Source organism: Gavia stellata, chromosome 14 (genome assembly GCF_030936135.1).
Source record: "Gavia stellata isolate bGavSte3 chromosome 14, bGavSte3.hap2, whole genome shotgun sequence".
Taxonomy (NCBI): domain Eukaryota; kingdom Metazoa; phylum Chordata; class Aves; order Gaviiformes; family Gaviidae; genus Gavia; species Gavia stellata.
Window position 1 is genome coordinate 2351950 of NC_082607.1, and position 27203 is coordinate 2379152.

The 27203-nt window shown below is 38.3% G+C and overlaps 1 protein-coding gene across 1 annotated transcript in view; it reads right to left on the reverse strand.

The window, feature by feature from the left end:
• Nucleotides 1-27203, reverse strand: part of BRWD3 (bromodomain and WD repeat domain containing 3) — a 56545-nt gene that overhangs the window by 15792 nt on the left and 13550 nt on the right. The window contains exons 7-23 of the mRNA XM_059824622.1: nucleotides 21923-22083; nucleotides 20092-20313; nucleotides 18374-18474; nucleotides 17583-17653; nucleotides 16316-16416; nucleotides 14457-14497; nucleotides 10282-10386; nucleotides 9160-9313; nucleotides 8499-8633; nucleotides 7556-7684; nucleotides 6922-7147; nucleotides 6080-6250; nucleotides 4052-4235; nucleotides 3442-3535; nucleotides 2643-2792; nucleotides 1750-1826; nucleotides 601-778 (exon numbers count right to left, since the gene is read on the reverse strand). Coding sequence (XP_059680605.1) covers nucleotides 601-778; nucleotides 1750-1826; nucleotides 2643-2792; nucleotides 3442-3535; nucleotides 4052-4235; nucleotides 6080-6250; nucleotides 6922-7147; nucleotides 7556-7684; nucleotides 8499-8633; nucleotides 9160-9313; nucleotides 10282-10386; nucleotides 14457-14497; nucleotides 16316-16416; nucleotides 17583-17653; nucleotides 18374-18474; nucleotides 20092-20313; nucleotides 21923-22083 — 2300 coding nt within the window. The remainder of the gene's footprint in view (nucleotides 1-600; nucleotides 779-1749; nucleotides 1827-2642; nucleotides 2793-3441; nucleotides 3536-4051; nucleotides 4236-6079; nucleotides 6251-6921; nucleotides 7148-7555; nucleotides 7685-8498; nucleotides 8634-9159; nucleotides 9314-10281; nucleotides 10387-14456; nucleotides 14498-16315; nucleotides 16417-17582; nucleotides 17654-18373; nucleotides 18475-20091; nucleotides 20314-21922; nucleotides 22084-27203) is intronic.

Consider the following 27203-nt stretch of genomic DNA (forward strand, 5'->3'; position numbering starts at 1 on the left):
TATATTACATTAAATTTAGAGTACAAGTTGTAATTACTATGGCAAAGCATATGAACAGAACTGATCATACAGCACTTACTAAAGATAACTAGATGTAAGGGCAAAGCACATGCTGGAATGGCAACTTCCCAAAAACCTCAACTAAATAATAGGCAGTAAGACATGTTTGTTATCAATATAATGGAAGATTAAAAGGTTCACGAACAAAGAGATTACACATTTCTTTCCTTAGAAATATTCTAAACGTCTTCTTTAAAAAATACTAGGAAAAATAAATCTGACAATGTAGATACAATACAGATGCATTATAATTTTACACCAAAGCCACCTGGAGTCAATCTACCTGCAGTGAAGAGCATAAACCTAGGAGAAAACATCCCACCTGTAATGGAGAGCTACCTGCACGAAAATGGAAGTACATCTACGTCACCACAGCACCAAATCAAAACAAAATTACTCTGGTGTTACAATTATTGTGCTACCTATAGCATCTTTCTTACTGTATATTTGTTTGTGAAAAATTTTACTCTGAAAACAACCACTCCAAAAAAATGTATATTCATAAGGTCAAAAAGACCCTCAAAAATTAAAAATGCTGACCTTTTTTCTAGGCTGTTTAAGTTTCCTTCGTTTTGGCTCCAGTCCTTTTGTTCCCTTCACATTTTCATCTTCAGAACTACTACAGATTTTCCGAGCTGCCTGCCTGGTTTGTCTCTTTGGAGGCTGGAGATTAATTCCAGCATCTGCTGTCCAGTCAGAATATTCACTCGATGAATCACTGTAGATAATAAAAAGTTGTAAGAGAGAAAACAGCACTTCAGTTTTCACACAATGGAGTGAAAGGTCCAAACAATCAACCTGTTCTTCTGGTTATGTGGAACAGATGTCAGGATCAGCACATTCTCATTTGACTTTAAAGAAAACCTAAGTGCTATCTAGTTTGTGTATTTCAGCAAATTATTTTATCAATTGCAAACTCACGGTAAAACCACAGTTATGGTTGATACCTATTTTCATACTAATTATCTCACTGATTCATAGACTGACTTCCTAAGAACTGACTTCACAAAATGCATGAAAAATTTAGAAAACTAGAGCAATCTTCTAAAAATACAGTTCTGTCTTCTTTAATATCCAAATAACACACATACAGAATTTATATTAGCTCACGGCCCTTCCAGCCATAAAAGCGTAACATTAAAAATAAGAAAAGAGACTGTAGAAATTGTGCACAAATACATATTGACAACAGAAAAATTAGGAAATACTGAAGTATGAACAGAAGATACGTATGCACTTCTATCAATATTTCTATTGCATATGACTAACTGGCATTGATTTTTTTCAAGCAGTTCTTAAATAAAGGCAACATTTTCTTACAAATGGTCTTTCAAAATTGTTCTTGACTTTCCAAGGAAAAAAACCACAAAAAAATACAATACAAAATGCTTCACGAAGAACTGGAAAAAAAAGTCAAGTCTTCAAAATTAAGAATTTTTCACACTGGTTTTCTGTTAAATACTGTTATAAAGTTTTCTACAATTACTTAGTCACTCAACTACATAAAAGCATTTTTCCGTTCACAGACTCCACAAATTTTGTTGGTTACTTAAGCGTACACTTTGCCTCAATCTGTCACAAGGTGTAACAAATCTATACTGACTTGTAGTCACAGTACCACAATATCAATTGTCTTACCTAAATTATATAATCAACCAATGTTAACAATTAAGAGAGCAGTAAAGGTACCTGGAACTGCTTTCACTTTGCCATGCTGCCACAGGATCATCCATAGATGCATCACTTGTGCCAACAGTCTCGTCTTCCTGTATTAAAAACAAAAGGTTTCACTTTTGGGCCAAGTTTAAAACGTATCATTTTTGTTTGCATGCAGGTTGTATGACTTGTCGCACCTGAGGAAAGCTGTGTATTTAAGGACTGGTTTAGCTTAAAGTCAGTCGATGATTTCTTTCGGTATCTTAATTAATATTATACTATATGCTTATATAACTTCTATAGAAAGGTATGTGAATTTTAATGGTATTAGAACCTCAGAATGAGTTCTTATTAATAAATTTTAGTGCCAAGTGACCAGCTTTACAGTTATTCTCTATGTTCAATGCATTTACAAAGTGACAATGTTCAGTCTCTTTTTACTTTGCATGCTTCCTTAACGAGAACAAGTTATATTTAATCTGGTATATTTTGAGTTCTTCCCTCGCCGATATCCATTATTAATACCAATACTCAATCTCTTTCAATAGCAGTCTACAGATGCAGACAAAATCAAAGTACTGACTGTGACCTAGAATATATGTGCAGTGTGAAATCCCAAAAGAGCAAGTGGTTTAACACAACCCAGTTAAATTTACTTGAAAATGTTTCAGATTTCCGGAAATACACAGCCTGTTTGAAGCTAGTTTTGAATACTGTACTGGCATTGAGGTAAATGATCCTCCTCTCTCCAAGATCAACTTACTACACTAACACCACAAATCCAAATGACTCAATGATTTGAGTGTTTCTTCCGAGGTGGAGAAACTCAGCGCCTTAATGGTAACAGTGCTCTCAGCACATCTGTTGTCAAACCACCCTCTTTGTGAGCAGGGAACCTATTGAAAGAATCACTTGACGTATCAGACCTCTGAGGAGCTGTCTGATTCTTCCCGTGCACGTGCATTTTGACTTGCTCCTTGCTGATTGTGTTCTATCGTGGAGCGTGTTTGGTAGGCGTGCTGGCGTTTGCGTTGGTTTCTTCTCAAAGACCTTCCACTTCCTGGTTGGTAATCGTTCTTTTATCACAGGACAGAAGGGACAAAAAGAAAAAGATTAGAGATTTAATAATGAATTACACAGTTAAAAACTCCCTTATTAAAGTGACTGTATATTGTATCACATTTACAAATGACAACTAGGGAATCTAGAATTAGAAAAGATATTTTTTTTTACACACTTGTGGTTCATTTCAGTGCACACACAGATGGGTGGTTTTGGTTCAACATCAACATCTACTTTTTAAAGTAGCAGCCCTTAGAAAGGAAGTTATGGAGAAACAGAATTTTTTCTAAAAAATACCTGCAGTCTCTGGATAAGATAAAAGCTAGCCACTTAAAAATAACTGTGGCACGTCTAATAATTCTCCTAGTTTCCACAAGTCAAACTGAACATCCACTGTGGCTCTGCTCGTTTCCTTTCCCAGCATCTCCCCACTACTGAAGCCTTAAAGATAAGAGATTTACCACTGCCATTTGCATATTACAATATAAAGACAGACAAATTACAGTTACAGAAGGAAGAGAGAGAGCCAGAGAACCAATTAGTACTATTGATCTTCTAAACCATTCAATAAAATTGGTTTGGGGCTTTTTTGTTTCTCTTTTTTTTGCTCAGTGCTCAGAACTGCTTCACACCCAGGTTCTTTCTTCTACTGAATTAACTCACCCGTTGTAAGGTGTGGGATGGCTTTCTCTTCTTTTCAACAGTGTATAAATTAATTTCAATTTCACCTTTGGCAGCTCGACATTCTTCCTGGACCCTAATTATACATAGGAAACATCCATTTTATTCAATAAATCATCATGTAAGTTGACAGTTTCGTTAATATACACATTAAAATACTTCTGGTTCCCTTGCCATAAGAAATCTGTGCACAAGTCCTCCTAGCAGCATCCACACATACTTCACTCCTGGAACCACAACTTAAGGAAGCAAACTTGTTACTTAGGCATGCATAATTATTTTCAAGAAAATTAACATGTATTAAAATTATTTTTCTGTTTTTTTAAATAAAGCTTCAGGAAAAATGTAGTATGTGAACAACTGAAGAAAAATTCAATTGTGAAGAGAAGGAATTACTATTCACAACTCTCCGGCTGAGGCTACCACTCTAATCCTAATATCCGGATTTCAAAATAATCAAACCAACCAACCAACGCCCAAAAGCCAACACATTTCTGAAAAATAATTTTTTAAAACTCATCACAGGTGCATGGAAGAATCATTAAATGTTATACAATTTAATCTTTTTCCCCTGCCTCACTTAGCATCTTACTTGCTGATGCCTGGAGGAAGCTCATTCACCACTACTCTCCTGCTCCACGCCATGAGATCTCTCTCGGTTGCCATTTGACTTCGGGGAGCATTGTGATGCATTTGCCGGACCCCTTCAATCTGACCGCTTCTCCGGAGACCAACGTTTGGTGGAGATGTAACATCCAAACCTGGACTTCGAAGTGCTAAGGATGAAAAAGGGTTTTCTTCACTTCTATGAACATCAATAAAATCTAGAATTTAAAGCTTAAGGATTGCATGGAGCTTCTTTTTGGCAACAAACAACACTTACTCTATGTTAAGTGGCTTTGTCTTTTGCTTCAGATGAACATTTTTGTGTATTGGCCTTGGACTACTGGAGATGAGTGTGCTACTGTAACATCACTGTGGCTTGCTATATCTCAGAGACATCTGAGGCAAGCAAAGAATATAATCTACGAGAAAACTTTTAAAGGCACTTAAGTGACCTTCAAATCAAAGTCCTGTCAACTGTTTAAGGGTTCTGAAATCATGAATCTTAAATTCTATGGTACAAGAAGAGATGAAGTTGACATGTAAAATAATAGACTGCTGCAAGGTTTAAGGTTTCTGTTGTACCTCCATTTGTTCTGTATTTGTAATGCTTATCTACTGTGCCACAGGCACTGCTCCTTCTCTGGGCTTTTCATCACAACAAAGCAGTGCTACATACTCAGGAGAAAACAGACGCTTTAGGTAGCAAAGTGAGACAAAAAGGCCGATAATATCAGACTCACTGCCATCATTGCCTTAATTTATCTCATCATTTGGGAATGCATCAACACAATTTCCACATGCATAAATATGGTTAAGCGCATGAATAAATTGCATTCACGGTTGTGCAAACCTATATAAAATATCTGGCTATTTAAATATCAGTTACTTTATACATACCCTAATTAACTCACACAAATGGGCATTTCACGTAGCAAAGTCACTGATCAGCGCAAGTTCTGTGAGGTAACTACCTTAATTTCTATACCACTCATATCTGGAAATTCCCTTTCACACAACTACAGGGACATAGAAATAAAACTGAGAACTGGGATTGCACAACGCATCAACCCATCACAAGAAGCACAAAAGACTTCTTGTGAGTTGAAGCTGGCTTCTAGGCCACTTTCTTGACAATACCAATTTAGATCAAAGCAAAAGTGTATTTTCAGCATTTTTCACTAATATTTTTCCTACTTCTTGAATTTAAAGACAAGCAACTCCAAATCTAGCAATCCTAATGAGCTGTGCCAGGAAATCTAATTCAAACATGTGTAATCAGTCATTTAACCCAGAACTAATTTATTAGCGGATGTAAATGTTTTAAAAGCTCAGGATGACTTGCAGCACAAGTCCACAGCATCTGCTCTCTTACATCAACTGCACTCAGTCAGCTGCCTCACAGTCAGCTGTTCGCATCTGATTGAGTTTGTTTTAAATTTTTAATCACTTTGTGTATTAAAAATAAAATCACAGGAGCAGAACACTTACCAGGAGCATAATCTCAGGCTTTCTAAGGAAACACCGAGACAGAGCAGACATGTTTATTTTATAAACACTGATGCTCAGCCCTAGCATTTATGCTGCAACAGGAAGCCATTAGTCTGTCACAACATTGTATTCCATTGACATTCTCTAATTATATACTATTATCTTGACATTATGCAGTTACAAAAGTATCATCTCTGCAGTGACTGAGTGACATCAAGACAATGCAGTGAACTTTATTTTTTAGGAAAGTTTTATAACAGAAATAATTACAGTCTAATAATTCTAGGTAAGCAGATACAGCCCAGTTAGTCCATTGTGTGCCCTCAAGCTGCACCTTAAACTTGTAATTCCTCTGCTAGCATCAGCAGAATGTGCAACTGCTCCACACAGGTTAACAATGTGTATAAGAACAAGAGAGAAAAGCATCCTCAAAGACATAGTCCCAGAACTTACATTAACACATTTTGATTAGTACCTTACTGTGCTTTAGGAAAAGAAATGATGGAGGTAAAGAAGGGACGCTTACCTCCATTAACAGAGTGGGATCTATTGAGTGGAGGGTTTGGAAGAGTTTCTCCTTCATTAATGAGCCTCAGATCTTGTTCCCTCTGTAGCTCTCTGATCATTCCATCAAGGATACTCTCATCTTGGTCATTAGTTTGCTGCCCAATGACTTGTTCAACTACTTCACCATCACCTTGACAAGAACAAAGCCACGACTGCTTATAAAATGATTAATTTCTGTTTTACTAAATACCATAGAAAAAAATCAAATTTAAAATTGTGCACAATTATTTGCCTGCTCTGCAAAACATCTGATCACCAGCTGGCCTTCTGCTCTCATGTAATAAACGGAGGCAAAGTTTAAAAGAGAAGTTACAATAAAAACCTGAAATTACAGACCACACATAAAATACAAACATAAACCCCTAGAAACAGCAGAAAGAAATTATGCTTCAGTAGGTAATAACGGAAGATCTCTTTTTGCAAAAGTTTATATCCACAAGAAAAAAAATCTGCTTTAAAAAACAAAAGCTGTTTCTTCAATGTCTTTCTTACCTTCCTGCTTCCTTACTCACATCCATAGTTACATAGAGGTTTATGGGACAATTCTTTAAGCATGCTGTCATAGAAGCCCACAGATTTCGGCATACTGCAGTCTCCTCATCTTGCCTCCAGTCAAGTTGATTCCATACACTTCCTTTATGCCATAAAGCCACCCCATCTCCTCTTCTACCTCTACACTGAATTTAAACCACTAGTTTCAGAAGACAACTGAGACAAACAAATCCTTATAGTACCGTCCTACTGAGCTGGTGCCCAATACTGTGCAATACATGTATTATGCACAAGTTTTAGACAGCATACCATTAGCTACATATCCCAGCTGAGGAATAAGTTGTTCATCCTTGCAGTTTTCCCTCCCTGGCACCAGCCGCTGGAATCTTGTGGGATGAGGATTTCCATCAACATCCACCAAGAATGGTGGAGGCATAAGATGTGGAGCCTGTTGAGTCTGTTCATCCAACACATAGTTATTTGCATCACGGATCAGTGGCCGGTAATCCGTATGGAAGAACATCTGATCTGGAATCTGCAAGAAAAGCAATTCAGTAAATAAATCAATGGCCATTTGCAGCTGTTTTGCTGCTTTGGAATGGCTCCCATAGCCATAAACCACAACTCCTACACTTAGGATCAGCAGAAGAAATGTTATGACAGAGAACAGATTCCTACCACAAATGTATTTTATTACCAAGGCCTGATGCAAAAATTCAATAGTAAAATATGACAACAAAGGTGAATAGATAGAAGTTAATGCTTTGTTCCCCTGTCTAGAGATTCTCTTGTCTAAATCTTTTTGATTTAGGTAAACAGCAACTGCTTCATGATCTAATTACTATTTTGTCTGGGACAGGGCAAGCGAATAAACTGTAACACAAATATTTCTAAGACAAAATCAGGCCAAGACACAGATGAGTTTAAAATTCATTCAACCTACCTTTTCATAATACTTATTGCATCCAAAACCAAATAGTAGCAGATGTCCATGAGAGTCTGTGCAGGCAAAATGCTGTCCATCTGGTGAGAACTTGCAATCAAAAACAGCTCCATGGCCTTGGCCCTCAATCTGTACAGAAGCACAGATCATTCCTTTCACAATTGTGCATTCTCTATAAAAGCATTTTTACGAAAATTGCACCTGTGCTTCATGAAGCATTTAATCCTAATTCTGTGTAAATTCTCATCTCACTCAAGACTGATTTACACTAACATTTTTTTCCACTTATTTATTAAAGTTTCACTGAACAAAGAAGTCAAAACCTTGTATTTTCTCTTCGCAAGTGCAACTTTTAATGTATGTTCTGAAACAACCACCTAGAAGTCTACATTTTACATTAATGGAAGACACAAGGCAAGCCTACACCAAAGGTCTCAGACATGTATTGGCTTCGTACAAGCAGGTTTCACAGCCCCACGTGCCAGGAGGCTAGCTCAGGTCCTGAAGCAGTACAGCTGCGTTTGCTCAGCACTGGAATCAAACCAACAAACCTGGCACTGCGCATGTTAAGATCAATGCAGCACCGAGCCAACCATACCGTTTCCCAGACCACTGCGCTACAACACACAGGCTTACTGGTTTTCATTGCTCTACCTTGGGAGTCACTATAATCTTTTGCATGGTATAACCATACCCATACACATGAATAATATTCAGATGTAACAGATCCATTAAAAACTTGTTGCTACACTTAAAATATGCAAAAACATACTTTGGTATTGCTTACTGAAGAGTACAGGGTTTTGTTTTTAATATGCAGAAGTTTTCCCCTAACCCTGTTGTAACATTGATCACAATAGATACATACTGAAATCTGTTTTTGTCTCACGACCAGTTTTATACGAATGTGAAAAAAACCCCACCCTTCCCTCATCATTCTTACCATGTTAAAGTAATTGCGAATTTTTGTTCCTTTGTCTATATCCCAAACAAAAATATTTCCATCATGACCCGCTGAAAGTACAATCCTTTGGTCAAATGGATGGGCCTCCAGAACAAAAACTTCATCATCGTGACCCTGCAATGAAAGCAGGGTGAAAAAGAAAGTAATGTTTCTCCATGTAATGTCTCCAAACGTGCGAGTATTTAGTGTGAGGACATCTCAGTCCAGGTAGTCATCCATGACAGCTCAATTTACCAGATCTTAGACTAGAACTCTGTCTGTGCTTAGTCAACATTTCTGTCAGAGGCTTGGCATTATCACTGCCCACTTTGTAAGTGCCTCAGACTGTAGCTCAGAACAGCTGCGATGGAGAGGGATGGGGAGGAAGGAGAAAGCAGCAGCAAGGACAGCTGCAGCCCTCTAATCCGGGCACAACCGGTGGCCTCCAAAGGGCTCCCTTGTCAGCCAGCGATCACCAGCAGCATTTTGGTCATCAGCTCCCTTCCCCACGACATATACTCCTCCCAGTAAGCATAAGACAGGTGGCATACTTCAGGACAAAATGCTTCTTGTCAGGGGGAATGATGATGCAGCTTAGCCTCAAATCAATTTCAGAGTTGAACTCTAACGATTTGGGATTACCCACTTGAATTTTACTCACAGATAAGCTATGAAGAAGCTGCCCTGTGGATGAGTTCCACACTTTGAGAAGGAAATTGTTGACTGCAGTGATGACAGTGGCATCGTATCTATCCCAAGCCACCATAGTAACCTTCAGTTTAGTCACCTTGTCCTCCCCAGATGCTACATTGTTTCTAAGGAAATCAATAATTTAAAGAAGAAATAAATCAGTAACTACATACGGAAATATTTAACAGCATTAATTCAGTATGAAAATAGGGAGAGCATGGCTGCCACCACTGTGGCTACTGGCTGATGCAGAATGAAGGATGGCTTCTGCAGCAGTAAAAACCGGATACAGAAAATATTCAGTACCACTAAGATTTATAGAGTTTTATTTTCTTAAAAAGGACAAGTTTCTCTTCTGTTCTTCTTAAGTGATCATCCTCGCCTAGCTCAATTCTTTCTTTCAAGCTATTCAGTTAGTTCTATTAAGTTTTTTCCTACAAGGCATTTTTCTTATCAGTCATCAATACGAGTAAACTCTATAATGAGCAAGAACCTGCTAAATAAATCCAAATCATACTTCGACAGCTAACATTAAAAATGTTACCATATGAGATATACAGAATTCTGCAAAGCAAAATGCCTAATGGATTCCTCCATTTCTGCTTGTTGCTATTGTGCGTATTCAATTACAAGGCCACTTACAAAAGTCACATGAGGATCTCAAAAAGAAAAACTCGAAACCCTAATTGAACCTGAGAACCAAATCACCAAATCCCACCTCTTACTTGAAAACTTAAGGAAAAATACAATGTTAAGAAACATGCTGGATAAATATATTAGCATAAGATCAATGACACTCTACTAAAACCTCTTTCCACGAGATGAACTCTACTTGACATTCTTACTTTGTGTGTAAAATACTAAATATTCCCCAACCATTAGAGTAGGGAACTACCCATGTAGTAATATTTTCTTTTGGGGGCTGATTAACTGTGTATCTTAACAGACAGAGCCATGGCATTTTCAATACACAAAAGACATGCACTGAAATTAACTCAAAATGGAAGTAAATAAATAGTTTTCAGTATGATGGAAGATTTTGTTTTGCATGTAAATGTTGCTATGAAGTGTGTTCTGGTTCAGTTTGCTTTACCCTGTCATTTTAGTAGCCATATCCAGGACTACACTCTTCCAATCTTGCTGCTGATAGTGCCATATTCTTGCTGTTCCATCTCTGCTTCCACTGACAAATCTTAAGCTATGGAGAGGGAAAAAAAAAAAAAGTCATGAAATCCTGAATAAGCTTAAGTCACTGCTGGCTTTGGTCTAATATCCACATGACCATCTTAGGATCTTATTTTCTCGCCATTCAGTAGCTTCGCTATGGATTTTTCCATCCTCAGCAGCGGTGTGGACATGCTAAATCCTGTGGCTAGAGTATTTAGGAGCTTGGCAGAGGACCGTCATTCGCCTTAGGAAAGGTCACTACAAGCATTTACTTTTATGTTACTCTGCAACAAACACGCACACACACACATTTACACAAGTTACATATACCTGGAAGCGTATACTTGTGTGTATATACTTGTCTTACTCTATATATGCCCATACACAGGCGTGTTTAACAACTCATAAAATACCCATGAACTACTGCCACAGGAAACAGGCAGCTACAAAACGCTGCAAAGCCAAGAGTACACCGGTTCACACCAGCACAGAAGCTAGAATGTATTTAATCTTTTTTCCACACTTATTCTTTATATTGTTTGTGCATCTCTGATCTAGAAAATGTAATTAAGAGACAGTGAGGTTACAATTTTCATATCAGATACTGTACGGTACAAAAGAGTTTATATCCCACAACATTAATTACATTTGGCTACAGCTAGCAGATGGCCTTGGAATGACTTCAATGTCGTAATTCATACAAGCTGCACATTCCCTTTTTAATGACATCAGCAAATCCCTTGAGCAGTTCATAGTGGCAGCAAAGAAAAAGAAACTGCGTGCCGGGAGTCTAGCATAAATTATAATACATTAACTTAGGGAGAGGGTGAAGACAGAGAAGGGAAATGCCCAAATGGAACACAAGTAGGTAGCCCTGCCTGTGAAGTCGAACACGAGTATTTTCATTTTTAAACTCCTCCTTGTTTAAAAAATTCAAGCATCCAGCAAATGCATTTAACTACATCATAATGCTTTGGCTATCAATGTCACAGAAAGTCACAGAAGTTTAAAAAAGGTCCTCAAGTAATACATTTTCACAGGATGGCCAACACCTTTAAAAGTATATTCCATTTATATACAAAATTACACGTAAAAAGGCAAGCCTATGCAATTTTATTTTAATAAGTCATTTTTTCACCTTTTCAGTTTCCCTGAGCTAAATTTTTTCATCATTATGAAAAAGGGTTTAAAAATGCTTTTGACAAGTTTATTTTCTTTTTATTTTTTCTTCTTTATATTAAAATAAAAAGGAAGCTATCAGTTTTCCATTAAAAGCATTCCTGGAGCATATACTTTTCAGTGACTATGTGACCTAATACCCCCAGTGAGACCTGTGCCCTCACATCCTTTGGAAGGAACTGTTAGCACAATTACACCAGTACCTTCCCCCATAATTTTACATGACAAAGATCTCCAAGTACAGGTGCAGTTCCACTGGCAAAGCTACAGTTTTGCTTGGAACGCACATCCCTTAAACCTCCTGCCAAGCAAAATAAGGAATATGAGCAAAAGCTGGCATAAAACCATTTACATTAAGATGTTGATCACTAATCAAAGCTTGTCACCACCACTCTCCAACACAGCTGTGCTCCAGAAGTTTGACACACGAAAATGCCTATAGGCACCTCTGTACATCTTACCATGAGCATCCTGACTTTAATTCTTACATAAGAGACAGCATCCTGACTTAGCAGTTTTAAAAACTGAAAGCTCTGCAGGTTGGAATGATGCACTTCATAAATTTTAAGACTGCAGGATTACTGTTAGCATCTAAACTAATTAACTGGCAATTCATATATTTGCCTAGAAATTCACATATTTGCCAGGTATGTGGTCAGAGATAAGTAAATTATTACGAATAATAAAGCAGACCAATTAAATGATCATCAAGACCCAAAGGTGTTAGGACTGTGCCTCTGTAACTGTCCCACATACTCAGTTCCATCAACTGGTGAAAGAAAGTACTGTAGCTCATCATTAGTGACATAAACGAACGCAGACTCACACCATCTTCACTCCAGGAAATGTTAAGATTAGCCCATTTAATATCGCACTTGGTGATGTTAAGCTATCCAGATGTACCGGTGACTCAGTGAAGACTAAAGATAGTGGGTTGCAAGGAGACACCACAAAAATATGGTAGGACACTACTGCAGTATTACTTAAAACATCCAAATCCTTGTGAAAAGCCAAACAGTTGTAATGAGAAGAACATGCGTAAAGTTTTAATCTCAAATGCAGACAAATTAAGCAGAGGAATTTTATCTACTAAGTAGACTGGATCCAAATTTGGGATGTGAGGATCAACTGCACCTTTACGTGCCATTGAAGAGCTGTTTTTTGCTTATTCCCCCTTGGAAATAAATCAGGTTTTTTGTGGTCGTTTTTTTCTGGTAATTTCAGAGTTACAAAAATACAAGATGAGGGCCTGGTTATTCATCGTATCACTCTAGAACCTCACAAAAGTTGAGGTCTTATGAATTGTGAGTGTGTTTATGAAAACAAACACTCTTCCCACATTTTTCAGAACTCTAAGCACCAGAAGAGACAACATGCTTATTCAATGCGCTCAGAGAGGGACTGGCAGAAGAAATCATTCACCAAAGAATTAAATGAGACAGATAGTAAAGGCTGGATGGCCTTATGTTTCAGCAACATATCAGCAATGTCATATTATTTGGAAAATGTTTTCAAATTATGCTAATCATTGGCTGCTTTCTGGTCCCCAGCTGGTATAAATGATACAGATAGCATACGCAAGAGAAGTAAATTTAAAAAAAAATCCCAAATGTATACATGATCTATCAACAACACTATCAGCTTAAACATGATTCTCATACGGATCATAAATAAGAGCACAGTCAAGTAATGAAAAAAAACCAAAAAACCACAAGATACAAAATAGTTCTACAGTTCCTTGTTTTCATTATGCACGATGCTCATCACTTGGATGCCATTATTTCCTTGCTTTCCTTCCATTTCATTTCTGACACAACTCTTATTTCCCCTTTCATGTTTACATTCTTTTCATAAACGACTGCACCGAGTTTGCACATCCTTTCGGTCAGTGCAGGCAGCATTGCTCAGACGTTAATCTAAGAGCATAGTGTCGCATTCCCATGCTACCTACTAAAGAGAGGACAGGGCAAGAGCAGTTGATAAAGAGGTAAAGTCACCTCCTCATCTGTGCCCCAGTGTAGAAAAATATATCTCCTTTGGGAAGTGTATCTCCTTTGAATGCAACAGCTACCGAAAGTGCTACTGTCATTGGTAGCTTGGCCTCCCCTTCACCTCTAACTTGGCCATCTGCACTGGCTATGGCTGGCAAACAGACATGTGGCACAGTCACCGTGCTACTGCTTTGCCTCCTGCAGCTCCAGAAAAAGGATGCTCAAAAGTCACCAACTCAAACAAGAGCCACACAGATAAATAAGTATGTATATGTCCTTATTTTTCATCTTGCTCTAACAGGACTGAAATGATAAAAACCAGCAAGCTTTCCCCCCCCCCCCCCCCCCATTTAACCTGCTATTCTATTTGAGAAAAAATAAGAAAGAAAAGTAATTGAGAAACCAAATCCCTGATCCCACTATAAAGAATGAATATACTCAGATGTTATTGCCATCTTACCAGGTAAAAGCAACTTGCAAGAGAGCCTCCTTTAATGAAGATCAGACCACAGCTCCTTGCAGACTTACTTGTCTGACCATCTGTGTATGTGTAACCATGCTACTTTTTGCTTAGAACTACATTTATTATAATGCCCTTAGTCCAGAAGTAACCCCTTCTGTACTTAACAAGGCTACCTGTGAAGTAAGACACTCTTACACAGAAAGGATACAAAAATCGGTTTCCCATTTGCTCAGTTTAAAAAAATAAAAAGCAAAGCACAGTTACAGAAAGTTTTTGTTGTTACAGCAGAGGACAGCAAATCCAAGCTCGTGGACATGACACACATCTTGCAACATGCTTTAAATAATTTCTCTAAGATTAATCAGAGCCCATGTGTAGTCTTCCTGTTGCACCAAATTTTCTCTGAAATGTTATTTGGAAAATTAAATACCATACTTCTCATGTCAGAATCCCAGGACAGCCACTCACCTGTCGCCATTGTTACAGAACTGGACTGCAACCACTTTGTCCTAAATAGGAGGGAGGAAAAAAATAGGAGTTAAGTGCTTTGTAACCTGAAACACTCATCCAAAAAGATCTTAATGATGAGCTTTTATTTAGCAAATTGCATCTTCCCATACGTCTCCTACAACATACTACCTTACAAATTCAAGAACAGAAAAGTCGCATTTGAAGTTAAAACTTCCCCAGACATCTTGTGTTAGACATTGACATAGAAAACTTCAGCGTGGTGATGGTTTCATGTTGCTCCAGAGTAGCTCAGAGACAGAAACGATTTCCGACTCAGACTCCCTGACACTGAGACGTTCAGGAGGAAGAAGCTGCAGCAGCTCTACTCTTGCCGGAGCAGTGTCTTCCTGCACAGTGCCACAGGACCAGACACTCCCTGGGGTAAGCGCTGCCTGGGAAGCCCTGCACCGTTCACACTCCACAGAGTCAGCAGGAATAAGGAACCCCTGGACCTCACAAGGCCTGGTAGGTGCAGCACTCAACAAGATGGAGAAAGAACCGCTCAACCAAATAAATGATCACAGCAGGTTTGCAATTTTTAGACTGAACATTAAGGCGCCTCAAAATATTTCATCAAAAAAATGCAAACCTTGGCTTCATTTCCACTTTTAAATTGTTGAGAAACAAATGTTATGTTTTAGACATAGTTCTGCCTTTCTTTATTTTGCTAAATACTTGTGTTGGCTACAGGCCCTTGCTATCTTTACTCCCACTGACATCTCTAGCTCCTGATAACCAAGTGTCCAATTTGGGATTTTTTTCAGCGGCGGGCTGCCAGCAGTCTGTAGTATTAGGAAGAGCAGACTTTAAAAAAATTAAAGGATTTACAGTTTCTTCCAAACCTGAACTGCTGAATATAGACAACATTTTTTTCTCTTGTGAGCAAAATACTTGTTACATTTGTCAGCTTGGAGCTCTGAGACTTAAATGTGAGACCCATGACTCCCACTGAAGTTCAGTGAATCAATTTAGACCTCAGCCTTAATCTGTAAAATATCGTTAAGGTGGGCAGCTGGGCTATTAAGGTTCAAAGATAAATGCTCCAAACTCCTCACAAGTGACAGCCCTATCAGTGTTGCTATAAGCTTGCCCTTCTGATATATTTTTTACCATGCACATAGTAAATACTGTAATCATCACCTGCTCTCGGTAACAACTAAGAAATGAAGAAAGATTTGATACTGGTTTAGCCATGCTTCTTTATGGGGTTTCATTAAAATTGAGACATTCAACGGTTTTAATAAAAGCTATCAAGACTCAAACTTGAAAACTAACATTGAAAGTCATCGGACAGATATTTAAAACCATTTGAATTTTTACGAGAACCCTTCCGCATTACCTGAGAAAGGACGCTTTTAAGCTTGCTTTATTTTCTGAATGAAATTACCGTCATGATCCAAAGTTTGACTGCACACTCTAAAACCAGAATTACCTTGTTTTTTCTTGTTATGTGGATTTGTGGTCACAACTGAAGTTAAATACTCAACAGTAAATTTAATAGGAAAAATGACACTGTGCATGAAAACTGCTTTAATTCCTCATTCCAACACAGACTTTCTTCAAGAATATGGGAAAATCACCTAGTCCCTCAGTTTCCTGGGGGAATGAAATACATAAAGCATATTTTGCACACATCTCCTGCCTCAGAGGAATTTAAAAATAAACATACCACAAATTTCCAGGCATTTAAATACCACAGTGTTGAAAGCTAAGTGAACTCTAAAGACAGAAAATAAGTCACAAAAGTACAAAACCTAAGTTCCTGAAATAAGGTAAAGCAGGGGAAAAAAAGATTTGCTTTCTGATTTGTCTCTTACCGTATGAGATTCTAACTCAGCCATTTTCTCTGGAGATTCTGAGCCCAAATAATAAATTCTTATCACGTGGTCAGTACTACCTGTTGCAATGAACATGCCACCTAAGAAAGACAGTGTTTTCCGTGAGAAGAAAAGCCGTCCAAGGAACAACTTCTTTTAATTACTGCTTTATTGTCAAAGCAGCAAACTAGAGTTTTAAACAGAAAATTTCAATGTAATCAAAACATAGGTCCTGAACAAAGAAGTTAACTCTGACAGCTTCTGCTTTGATCTGTATTTTCTCAGACCATATCAGCTTTAGCATAACTATGAGCTCTACAATATTTTCCAGTTGCCAACCTTTCTGACCAAAGGAAGAGAACATTGCAAGTTACAACATTCATCCAACAAACTATTCTGCTTTCCCTCAGAAATTACCACAGTGCTCTCCGTCAGCCTATGTGGAAAATTAGATGGGGAATAGTTGGTAAATATGGTAAATATTGGTAAAAATGGTAAATATCAAAGAAAATATTTAAGCGCATCTCAATATCTATTTGAAGCACATCAGAGAAATTACTGCTGAATCGGGAGTCAGCGATTAAGCTATTTTCTTGTAATGTTTGTTTGTTCTATTTACAATATCGCACAAAAAGGGCACTATCATGTAGTTTACTGCATTGAAATGGTTTTCGTAATTTCAGGATTTCTGGTTTTAAAAAAGGAACATGGGCAAGGCTCACATGGCTCTAGAGCAGCTCTCAATTTCAGGTAACAAAAATTAATGAAACATTACATAATTTTGCTTGTAAAAATCACTGGTTTTGAGAATTCAAAGCTGCAACAAAGGATGTCAGTCAAGCTCGTGTTTTCAAACATATTGAACTGATCCTCCTAGAACTTAGCCGAATTTGGAAGATTCGCAAAAGCGTAACCTCAGCAGAGGCCAGCTGTCTGCCAGATTTCAAGAGCTTTTCACTCAAAAACTTCACAAGATAAAACCTAAAAAGGATGTTACAAAGAAAAAGCTCTAATGTGCAGAACAACAGACTGAAAGCATCGTCTTCCTTGGAAGTGGTCAAGACATTTTAGCTTAAATTATAAAGATAAAAGATAAAAAGTAGCAGACGCTTAGCATGGAAAATCTCAAACAATCACAATTCGACAGTGCTGTAATTAACTGAAAAAGGGTTTAATACCATTTGTATTTAAAAAGAAGTAACAATCTTGTCACCAAAGGAATTATAGTGCATAAAATACTTTCAGTTGCCTTACAATGCATACGTACCGGAACTGAAAGATGAACAAGATATCTGAACACCAGGCCTGGACCTCTCTGCAAATTTTACAGGGCGATCCCTATATGCAACAACACAACATTTTTACTCTTCATTACTTCATTCCAATGCCATTCAACAGGAATAGTGCACAGCTCAGCAGGTTAAGGTCACTATGCTCATCCTAAATCTCTTTATTTCAGAATTCTCACCTAAGTTTGCTAGAACTTATTTTTCATATTAGAAATTTTCTACCTTATTTTAGTAAGAAAACCACCATTTTCTAAACTGAAAAGACTATTTAAACTTATTTATCATGATACTCACCAATTCAAATCTATTTAAAAGAGAACCTGGTAAACCATTAGTCTAATTAATAGCATTTACTCCCTATTAAGTATGGGTTTGATGCCACCTACATATGTGTGTTCTTCTGATTAAAAGCAAAGAAATTCTTCTGCCTGTACATTTTGGACAAGGATTCAGTCCTAAACATAAAAGCTGAAAGTTCTTTGACAACGCCGGCTTGCAAAGCACAAAATTCATAAATAATAGCCCTGATCTCTCCCTCCCCACTGGGTCATGATGCCGTAGACTCCCCAACACACATAAGAAAGCCCTCCCTGCCCCACATACTGGAATGGCACTCATGCACAGTCTGTGGGAGAACATATCCCAAGAAACTTGTTCGCTGAGAAGGAACACACCCTTATTTAATTATCCCAGCATTCCTCTCCACACTAAAACTCAAAATGAATTTGTCCTTTATTTAAGATAATTATAATTATCTAAACAGGCTTACTTAAATTTCATGGTGTTAGCATGCCACTGCCAGAAACAGATTGTTCCGTCAGCACCAGTAGAAGTGAGGTATCGTGTTGTTCCTTTCCTTGCTGGAGAGAACTAAAAATAAAGTTGTAACAGTTAAACCAGCTAGTTTCTTTCTCCCCTTACATGCTGGAGATTTGTAAATGAATGTTGACAAGAATCTTTTTGACAAACATATTAGCTTTCTCCCCGGGAGTACAGAGAACAGTATCAGGGGTAAGCACAGAATCTGAATTTCCATAAAAATAAAGCTGAGGAATGGAAAATACCTACATTTTGACTAGCAAGTCTTTGTTTCTACCACACAAAAGTTAGCAAATTGGAGAAATGAAACAAGCCTAGACCCTTTTAACGGGGCAACAAGATGAGGAAATACTTCTTTCTAGCATAGAACCAGATCAAACATGGTAACAAAGACAAAAATGATTCCTGCATCCAAGCCCAACGAAGAACAGCAGCACAGTAGGACCCCCACTCCCTCCCTCTTCCTCTGCCTCTCTGAGTAGGAAAGCTTTTCATTCTGAAGTCTCTCGCTTTAATTTCATAACTGCAGCAATACCTTTAATCCTCTGGCTACCTGGTAATTTGATAAAGGAATCAAGCACTATTTCCTCAAAAAGCCATGACTGATTATTTTCTAAATTACCAGAATTTTACAAAAACCTTGTGAGGAATGTATATATGTGTAAACAAATAATATACAAAACACAAAAGCAGGTTGTAAAATATGTTTCCAAAACAATCACCTTAAAGCAAGTAACTTGCAACACAACTGAAATCAGACAAAATTGAAAGCATAGGCAAGAGGGGGAGAAATGAGACTCCCAGGGACTACTGGCATATTGGAGAAGGCTGTGATGAACCAAGGGGAACAAGGCTCCAGAAGAGAGGGATTCCGAGCCACACATTCCCACACGTTCTCCCCTCTACATGCATAACCTGCCAAATTGCAGGGATTGCCTTTTTTATCCTGGAATTTTGTTTTGTTGGAGGTTTCTGCCTGGCTGTTGTGGGGTTTTTTTTAAAGCAAATGAACTGCAAATTACTAGCCATTATTGACTGTGCCACCACTAGAGAAGTGAGTGCTGGCAGTTGAGTAATTTTTTTCCTGCTCTGCTATTGCTCACTGGACACTTGCCACCAACTGAAACTGCCTGGGCACAAGCGCAGATTCTCTGCGAACCCTGATCTGTGCTGTACTGTGGCTGCTGCAGCATTTATGTATGCTACAACATCCAGAACAGCTCCTTACAATACAGGCTAAGATAACGAGCAAATAAGAAATGTGGAATAAGGATTTTTAGCTGACAGTATTCCTCTGAAAAATAAACGTTATCTATGAACAGACGACTGCTGGTCAGTCGCTGTTCAAGGACTACCACCAAAGATGCCAGCCATGTCTCCCTGACTCAGCTAGTTGATTCGATGCTCGCGGTGACCATGCATTTGCTAGATCTAAGGAAGAAGCAATGGGACCATATAGTTAAAGGCAGCTGGAAGAAGCAGGATCATCCCCTCAGGCAGCATTGGCCACTGCGCAGGAGTGAGTTTGCCAAGAAACAACACCCTCGAGTCAGGGCAAATCTACACTGCCAAACAGAGATGAAAAGGTAAGTTTTATCCCTGATTGCTAATCCACATCTCTTATTACCATTTTAATTCAAGGGTTTAGGAAAAAACATCATTCCTTACCTGTATGGAAGTAATGGAAGCTGAATGGCCCTGCAGCACTGCGACTGGGGCACAGGTTCGAAGACACCATACTCGGACTACTTTATCACAACTGCCTGCAGCAAGCAGCGTGTTCTCGTAGTTAACAGCCATGTCAGAAATTTCAGCCGAGTGTCCTCGCAATGTTGAGAGCAGGCGCCCATCATCTGTAGCCCAGATTTTGACCAAACAGTCATCTGACCCCTAATACCACACAAAAATTTACTAAGATATGATTACCGCTGCTAATGTAACTCCTCTCAGTACAGTTCAGTAATAATTAAGGTAAATTTAAGAAGATAAAATGTTTCATTACATACTACCAACGGTCATAGTTATCTGTGAGCCAGATCAAAACAGTAGTAAAATCAAAGTGATCATAAGACTTAAGCTCTAAGAAAAAAGAGCACTTAAGCATCTGAGGGATCTCAGAGCCTCTGCTGTGCTCCTGGAGCTGTAACGCAGCTGTAACATGAGGTTCAGTGTTTGTGAATGGAAGAAAGTTGAACCACTCAAAGAGAGAAACCATGCAGGATCATGTGCAACTGAAATGCTGTGTCAGTGAGATTTCAGTTCAGGACAGAATTCAAAAGCAAATCCAGTGCAGATCACTGTAAAATACTTTTACCTATAGTAGCAGCTACATAATTTCATACTCAGTCCCAATATCACCAAGAATTTTCAGACAGTTCACAGACCTTTTCACTATTCAAGTACTACACAGAATACTAATACTAGTGGCTAGGATTGCCACTATACATTCAGGAACATAACACAACAAAAACTGCAATATCAACATCATTTGACTTTAAATTACATTTTATTAACTGCAGCTAAATTCGAACACAAATCACTTGCAGTTCTTCACATAACTGCAGATGAGAAAGATTTCTTGATTGCCTAAACAAAAACGGAAAGGCCCTCACTATGACCCAGAGTAATTATCATTAAAAACATCTCTATTTGACCAATTTATAATGAGTGAAGAAGCTAGCAAGAACACAAAGACAACAATTAGCCTGCCAGGTAATCTGTTTCTGAACACCTATTAATAAGAGACAAGGGCAAAGACAAGACAAGACAGGGATTAACATTAACAGTTAAAAGATGCATTATTAATTTGAAAAATCTGTTCGTTTTTAAATATGCACAACAAAAAGCAAGGGTGGTATCACAGAAATGTTTGTTAATATATTCTGGAGAAAAACCTAAAATAATATTCATATATTCACTAACATACTACAAATTCTAGAAAGAAAATTTAGTAGTGAAGTAAATTGCAGATGAAGTAATGAGGTCTTCTATTCATCGTCAAGTTTTTACTGAAATGTAAGGAAAGGATTGCCAGCATTTCCAAGGTTACCAAAAGGTAAAATGTAGTTTTAAAAAAAGTGTTAAGATTTAACCCAGCAAGCAGCATGCAAATTAATTCCAAATCCCAGAATACTGCAGGTGCCATTCAGGAAGAAAGATGGTAAATAAAGAAAAATGAGCACGTGTTTCAAGTGAGAGTTGCAAGCTCTGGACCAGAACAACCCTGCTGTAAGGTTCTACATGGGGAAGCAAATAGCTGACTAAGTTTCAGTCTACCGCAGCCGTAAGCAATTTTAAAACACCAAGTCAAGTGAAAAGTGACAATTAACATAGAAAGAGATGGATTTTCTGTACATTTCAAGATTTTTCTTCCCTTCTCCTTCTGGAAGCCATGTCTGCATCTCGATCAGTAACTAAGAGGCTGTTGAGGGACTCAGGAAAGAAGGAAATCAAACCAAGCAAAGCCATCTTCCCAGAAAAGTACAATTTTTAAACTTACTGTAAAAATTCTTCTCCCACTGCGATCAAAGGCTATACAATAAACAGATGACAGATGCCCCAAAATCCTCTTATGCATTTTCATGTGTTGGTAGGTGGATGTTGGGAACAAGTGGCTGAAACGTCCACATCCAGTTAATTGCCTGGCAGAAATTATATTTACTGGGAGAGAAAAACAAAACAAAAGGAAAACTAAGACATTAATTTTGTCCAGAACTCAAAGTAAATAAATATTAAATCAAATATAATGTTTGGTAACAACTTTATTATTATAATCCACTAATCTGAACCTCTTCCGCTTTATCAGAACATTCTGTACCATCTTGTAAAAAGAAAGCCCACGCCTGATGAAGCCTTTCAATACCTACCACACCACACACTGCACCTGGTTGCTTAACAAAAAGTGAAGCAAAATACAGAGTTCCCATCACAACTGGAAGTTATTCCAAGTGTTCAATTCATGAACAGGCAACAGATAAATTTATTCTATATGGATTTGGAAAACCTGATTTTAGTAACATACAATTTCCTTATAACGATTACAAGAAATTTATTTTTGGAGTATAATAATAGTTTATTTCAAGTGCTTTTTTTGTGATAAAAATCTTTCTCTGGAATGGGTTCCAGATTATACGCGAGGGTCAGTGGTCTTCCATATTCCCCACAAAATCTCTCTCATTACAAGCAGTAGCAGCAGTATAATTTCATTTCTTTGACAAAGAAATTGAAGAATATGAAATACGTGGCACTGGTGGAAAAAGCCCCAGCCAAAACAATGGCAGGCACAAGAAAAAACTGCAACAACAAATTATTTCATATTGCTAAACCTAGGAGTCCTTACGAGAACAGTCTGAAATCTAAATGCACAAAAACACCATGTAAAAAAAGCACTGTTAGCAGTTTCACTGATGATAACTATGAATCTTTCCACTAGACAAGGAAAGAAGGAAAGAGGCATGTATGCGCCTTTGCCAGGACACACCACCAAATGAAGATCATTATGGCTGTAGAACACAGAAAGATCCTAATTGTAATCTTTGATTTGATGCATAATTTGAGATCATTTTGGGTATTTAATTTTACCTATCCTAATGTATACCACTTGAACTGCTGATTTTAAAGTTTTGAGAGGGTTTTTTCAATGGTACTTAAAGATCTAACATTGCTATATTGGTGGGTTTTGTTGAGTCCTTGCGATAGCAGGCTCCCTGAAGAAACCCCTTATCTTCTCTCCTGCACATTGAAGTAGGCAGGGCTTCACAGGAGCAGCATGAAGCTCTTAGTGCCTTTCAATCCTTTAGTTTAAAAGTATAGTGAACAACCTGACCTATTTTCTTAATTGTATCATTGTATCGTTGCCTATCTACACAAAAAAAGGTTATGGAATATGTTTTAAAAAAATCTACAGTCAAGAAGCATCATTTCGAAGGGCCACTAACCCATAACTCACTTTTGTACATTTGTAAGCTTGAAGCATTTATAGACAAACAGAGAGATAAACGGGCAAGGAAAATAAATTGTTTCGAGATCTACAGAAAGTATTTTTGTTTCTCAGCTTTATGCTCTGAAATTTGGACTATTTTTCATCACTCAATGCAATTGAAACACTACATTCTATAAAAAAAAGGTACATAAAAGATGTAGATGCTTGCAAAAGTCATCAGGCCCCCAGTGTGACCTCGTCTTCAGTCAGGATTTGTTTTTCATGTAAAAACACATATTCAGCAGTACCAAAAATGCGAAATACACTAAACCGAATTAATTTACTACCTACCCACTATTCAGTTGATACCTGATAGTACACAGGAACTGTTAGATGGAAACTGTCTCCCCTAGCAAAGTAAAAATAAGTCTTTAACCCTTTTTCCCCCACCTCTTACAGGAGGGCACAGAGATCCCGTAGTGATAAATGCTGTACAAAGGCACTGTCAGGCTTGCCTTCACATTATTTTATTTACTGTTAAAGTATGCCACCTTAAAAGACAAGTTCTTAAAAATATTACACCTCCCTTTCCCCCACACTGTGGACAATGTTATGCCAACACAGAGATGTAGTCATTTAGCAATATGGTAATTCTGCTGTGCCTTTCAGTGCTGAAATCATTTAAATACATAATAATAGTGTATCTGCCTTTAAACAATTTCAAATGCCTTTGAACATTTTTTTTTAACCACACCAAGAACTGTGTGAATCAAAAAGGTATACTCGCATTTCAAAAATATCCCAAATAATCACAATACCTTCTGTGTACTACAGCGTTCCCATGCAATCCTTCTGAAAATCTACCACTGCTGTTTGTTGTAAATTACACGACGGAAACACTAAAAGGTATAACGAACAGTCAGGCACCTAACTCACGCACCCTTTCATTTGGCACTCGGCACCTAACTTTTCCGGTCGATTCCCAGACTTGCAAACAGTTCAGCTTCGGAGGATGTGAAAGTTATTTCACTTTTTTGTGTCCACTTCCCTAGTTGCACAATGAGGACAAGACTCCTCAATCTCCCATGGATAATTAAAAAATAAAAAGCACTGCTTATGAAATGCTTCAATCACGAGTTTCAGAGAAATACAGAACTATTGTTGTGCCAGAAGGAGCACCATCTTTATCAAAGCAACAGCACCTTTAAACAAAAAGTGGCAAGTATTCAATGTATCTGATCCTCACTATAAAAATACTTAGGGTATACCACAAACGTATGCCACACACACAAAGCTGATTGAGATCTTTGTCTTCCCACACTTTATAAACTATCACCACCTTCAAAGGAACTGCAAAGTAAAAAACCCTCACGAAACAAAACAAACATCCCCAATTCCAGCTATCATATTTTTCGGTAGATACACAATATCTAAACAGGGAATTACCCATACATGACAAAAAGCCTCGTGAAGTTTGGTTTCTTCAGTACAAAGAAGTTATTGTACTCATAAAAGCCTAAAAGCATTAAAAAACCCTGATTCCCACAGAGAATTAGCAACATAGTAGCCCTAAAATCTTTTAGCAACCTATCTAATTAGCTGCTCTACTTTATGACATACCGGGCACAACAGCTGCCAAGTCTACTCTCTCACTATTTCCTGCCAGGAAAACACTTTCAAAACTGTACTGATGTTATTTCACAAAAAAAGTGAGCGTAGCTAGTCTTCTTGTTAAGAAAAGTAAGTTAGTTTTGTCCACAAATGAAAAGGCCGCCTTCTCAGATGAAGTTCTTCACTTTTAGCTGCTGAAATGACTGCTCCCTCGGTGCAGAGATGCCGCTGATGCTGCCCTGAGAGGTGGGCTTTCTCTCCCTTAGCCTGTGCTGGGAGCAACCTGCTCCAGCCTCAGCACCAGCTCAGCCAGCTCCCGGCACGCTGGGCAAAGCCCTGGCTTACAGACGCACACTAGTGCCTCCTCGAACTACCAACCTCTAGTACAAACTGAGGGTGACATGGTAAAATGCATGCATTTTTCTGTTTCTTTCTCACAGACCTTGGTCCTTGAAGATCACACCTTCAGAAAATTACAGTCCTTAGTGCAAGTACGGACAGGGTTGCAGGGGGCAGAGGGGAGTCACGTACGCCTTACCACAGTAATTCTTAAATCACAATCCATTCTGCTAGGGATAACAGCATAAACGTAAAAACCCTTGCAAGAAAGCTCAACTAGGAAGGATAAAACCAAAACCCTACAACAATAACCCACCAGTGAATGAAGTTTTAAAAACAATCATCAGACACCACAAATTTCAAAAAGTTAAGTCACAACTTCAGAAGGAATTAAAACATTTCGGTGTGGACAAAGTCACCTAGCTGCAGCAGTTTTCAAACTGCTTGAATTCTTCCTCTCCCTATAAACCTGTGCCTCATGCCGTTTTTTGCAAGCAAAAATGGAAAACAGAATACTGCTACAAAGGTTTGGTTTAAAAATAGTCTCTCTAGTATTAAGGGTGATTACGTCACGTCATACTATTTTATCCTCTGAAATAAGCACTATAACTTCATAATGAGGACATAATATTTTACACAGCCAGGACGTGTGGCGAGTGAGCTGTGACCTCATTGTAGGGCCTGATCAAGCATGAAGATTGGGTACCACTCGCAGCATGCAGAAGAAACACAAGTCTGGATTTCATAAGAACACTGGGAAATAAACACAGTTGGCTCACACATGCGAAATATCTTCTCAGAGCGTGGATGTGTGGCCACAAAGACAGCTAGACCCAGTAAAAGCACCAAAAGAACAAAGTGTTCCAGCTTTCATAGCTGCTGACCTCACGGAACTCCTTTACAGCAGAGAAACATCATTGATTTTCTGACCTCATCAGAGCACTGCTATTTGGCAGGCCTAAGGTAGCTGGATCACCTTGACTGTAAATTTCCATACAGCTGAATTGCTTGTTCATTGAGACTATGCTATGAACTTTCTAGTTCCAAATTTTGTGTTGTTTTCACTAACAACAGTTACGCACGTAAAGATTTTCATACTCAGGATAAAATAGCTCTAGTAATCAACAGAAGATGAAAAACAATCTTCTTTCTAATCTGCTTTGTGTTGCCTACAAAAAAAAAGTCTTTGAAAATCGAAGTAGTGTTCAAAAGCAGGTTTATCGTATGTGAATAAATCCCATTGCTGAGGTACTGCATGACCCATCTTTCCATTTTCTGACTGGAAGAGCACAAAGGGCGTCCTGAACATACCCCTACTCCAAGACCTGCAAACAGTCTAAAAGACCATCCTCACCATATTCACTGTGTTATCCTGTCAGCAGCAGAAAGCTATGACAGCATTTTCCCTTCCTCTCCCCCCCCCCGAAGATCACCACAGACCACCGAGACAACACACAAACAACACGTTCCCGAGAAGGACTTCCACAGGTCAGCACTTTCTCAGACTCCCCTGGCCAGAAGATTCCCAGCTCTGCACAAACATTCCAGGAAAAGGCAACACTGATTTCTTGCTCCAGTTCCACTGTGCATGACCTTTTATTTTGGTGTGCAGATCACAAGGTCCCACCCCAACCCCATCCAGACGGGAAGGCAAACCACTGCAGCTACCGACTCTTCCAGCTGGGACAGCAACCACAAGCAATCCCATTCTCACAGCAGGAAAACACACTTACGGTGGCAAGCTTAAATCTTTATCACTGGAAGAGAAATTATAGAAGAATACTTTTAGCTGCTGGTTCTACACCTTATTTACCTGTCTACTCAGGCAATTACACAATCATTTCATCTCACTCATGGGTGTCTATTACTTCAGCCCAACTACTTCAGCAAGTAATTCCAGAAAACTCAA